The sequence below is a fragment of the Salmo trutta genome, chromosome 1, assembly GCF_901001165.1.
Source record: "Salmo trutta chromosome 1, fSalTru1.1, whole genome shotgun sequence".
Classification (NCBI taxonomy): Eukaryota; Metazoa; Chordata; class Actinopteri; order Salmoniformes; family Salmonidae; genus Salmo; species Salmo trutta.
In genome coordinates, this window is record NC_042957.1 from 4,219,959 (window position 1) to 4,222,458 (window position 2,500).

The 2,500-nt window shown below is 49.7% G+C and overlaps 1 protein-coding gene across 1 annotated transcript in view; it reads right to left on the reverse strand.

The window, feature by feature from the left end:
- Positions 1 to 887: 887 nt before the first annotated feature.
- LOC115147339 (protein-tyrosine kinase 2-beta) overlaps positions 888 to 2,500 on the reverse strand; it is a 58,670-nt gene continuing 57,057 nt past the window's right edge. Inside the window, exons 24-27 of the mRNA XM_029689537.1 lie at positions 1,941 to 2,090; positions 1,633 to 1,668; positions 1,333 to 1,357; positions 888 to 1,198 (exon numbers count right to left, since the gene is read on the reverse strand). Of these exons, the coding sequence (XP_029545397.1) occupies positions 888 to 1,198; positions 1,333 to 1,357; positions 1,633 to 1,668; positions 1,941 to 2,090 (522 nt within the window). The remainder of the gene's footprint in view (positions 1,199 to 1,332; positions 1,358 to 1,632; positions 1,669 to 1,940; positions 2,091 to 2,500) is intronic.

Consider the following 2,500-nt stretch of genomic DNA (forward strand, 5'->3'; position numbering starts at 1 on the left):
AGCAGCTACATAGGTAACAGACTGGGTACTCAGCACAGCAGCTACATAGGTAACAGACTGGGTAGTCGGCACAGCAGCTACATAGGTAACAGACTGGGTACTCAGCACAGCAACTACATAGGTAACAGACTGGGTACTCAGCACGGCAGCTACATGGGTAACGGACTGGGTACTCAGCACAGCAGCTACATGGGTAACGGACTGGGTACTCAACACGGCAGCTACATAGGTAACGGACTGGGTACTCAACACGGCAGCTATATAGGTAACGGACTGGGTACTCAGCACGGCAGCTACATAGGTAACGGACTGGGTACTCAGCACGGCAGCTACATAGGTAACGGACTGGGTACTCAGCACAGCAGCTACATAGGTAACGGACTGGGTACTCAGCACAGCAGCTACATGGGTAACGGACTGGGTACTCAGCACAGCAGCTACATAGGTAACGGACTGGGTACTCAGCACAGCAGCTACATGGGTAACGGACTGAGTACTCAGCACGGCAGCTACATGGGTAACGGACTGGTTACTCAGCACGGCAGCTACATAGGCAGTGGACTGGGTACTCAGCACAGCTGCTACATAGGCAGTGGACTGGGTACTCAGCTATGTAAAAATAAATCCTGCACATGCACAGAAATATCAGTATTTTTATCCTGGGAAAATTGGGATACAGAAACTCTATGTTATAATGCCTCTGTGTGTCTATTGCCTCTATTCTACAGCAGACCTGGGTACAGTCAAATACTTTCATATACTTGAGCTGCCCTTGATTGTGTTTGCCCGGTACAATGGGACTCATTTTCCCAAAAGTGAAACTCCAAGCTGAATCACAAGTGTCTGATTCAGGTTTGTCCTACGGCTCGAGTCATCACCTTCCATGTCTATACCTTCACTATGTTGATGTATTGTTCAGGCTGTAGTGTGTTGACATCGTTCTTCAGCTGCACCACCACCTTAACCAGCTCCATGACCGCCTGGTACACCTGGTCATCTGACCGGTCCAGCTCTGCTGTGGGGGCGGCCTGAGCTGTGGGGGCGGCCTGGGCTGTGGGGGCGGCCTGGGCTGTGGGGGCGGCCTGGCCTGTGGGGGCGGCCCGGGCTGTGGGGGCGGCCCGGGCTGTGGGGGCGGCCCGGGCTGTGGGGGCGGCCTGGGCTGTGGGGGCGGTGAGACGTGGGGGCTTGTCTGGCGTGGCTGGGGTTTCAGAGAGGAGAAGAGAGGGGAGAAAGGAGGGGTGTATGAGAAGGACTGGAGGATGTTTACGATACTTTTGTTTCACTTCATCAAATTCCATTTCATACGACTAGATATTGTGAAGGACCACTCACCATGTCCAGTCTCAGCTTCAGGTGACTATAGACAGAGAGAAAAGCAGAATAACTACAGAAACCTGACAGACTAATACTCATACCTACTACAACTATATATCGCACAGCAGGAAAGTCAGCTGGGGATTTGTTACCAATTCATTGTGATCTCATGTACAGACAGACGAGTAAACGAACAGACAGACGAGTAAATTACAGACCAGAAAATCATAGGCTGAGGTAACACTTTACCAAAAGCCTGCAGGTAGAAAGCTTTAGAACTTGTTATATTCATGTATGAACTTTTATACAAACACATACCAGTGGGCTGGTGGCATCCTCCTGTCTCATGGGATCCTGTAAAGGAACAAGTAGGTTCAGGTTCATTTGACATTATATGGACGTGGACCCTCGATTGGCCACGGAACCTTATGGTCCCCAAAGGGACAGTCATTTCAAACACAGACCCACTGAGAGTGAGAGTTACGGGGCTGGTGGTTAGAGTGGAAAGGGGGTTGGTTGACAGGGAAGACCGAAGGTAGTTATGGTGGACAGGGCATACAGAGAGCTAGTTGTTAGGGCGGGGTTGCTAGGTCTATGGGGGTAAAGGTCAAAGGTATATTCCCCACCAGGAGTCTCTCCTCCTTGGTCAGCCACTTGTTGTCCTCCATCATCTGTTGTTTCTGTTGTCTCATCGTCTCCTGCATACGCTGTCTCTCCATCTGCCACAACCGCTGGGCGTCTTCCTTACTGGACGGCTCCACAATGAACTCACCCCCCTATTGGAAGGGAGACACACATTCATATAGTAGAGAGCTAGTAATACAGTAGCCTTGCTTGTTGGCCTTATAGCAGTAACACAGGGATTTAACACAAGCACGGGACACATGACTTGGATCGTCATCGAGACCTAAAGTAGAAGGAGTTAATGAAACGGAAACTAGGTTGAAGATACTGTATCCCTGAAAAACAGATGCTTACGGTACCTTAAACCCAGCTGAGGGTGGAAATAGAGTAACCAGAGTCTAGAAGGAAGGAGACTAGAACTAGAGAACTAGAGTCTAGAAGGAAGGAGACTAGAACTAGAGATCTAGAGTCTAGAAGGAAGGAGACTACAACTAGAGATCTAGAGTCTAGAAGGAAGGAGACTACAACTAGAGAACTAGAGTCTAGAAGGTAGTAGACTAGA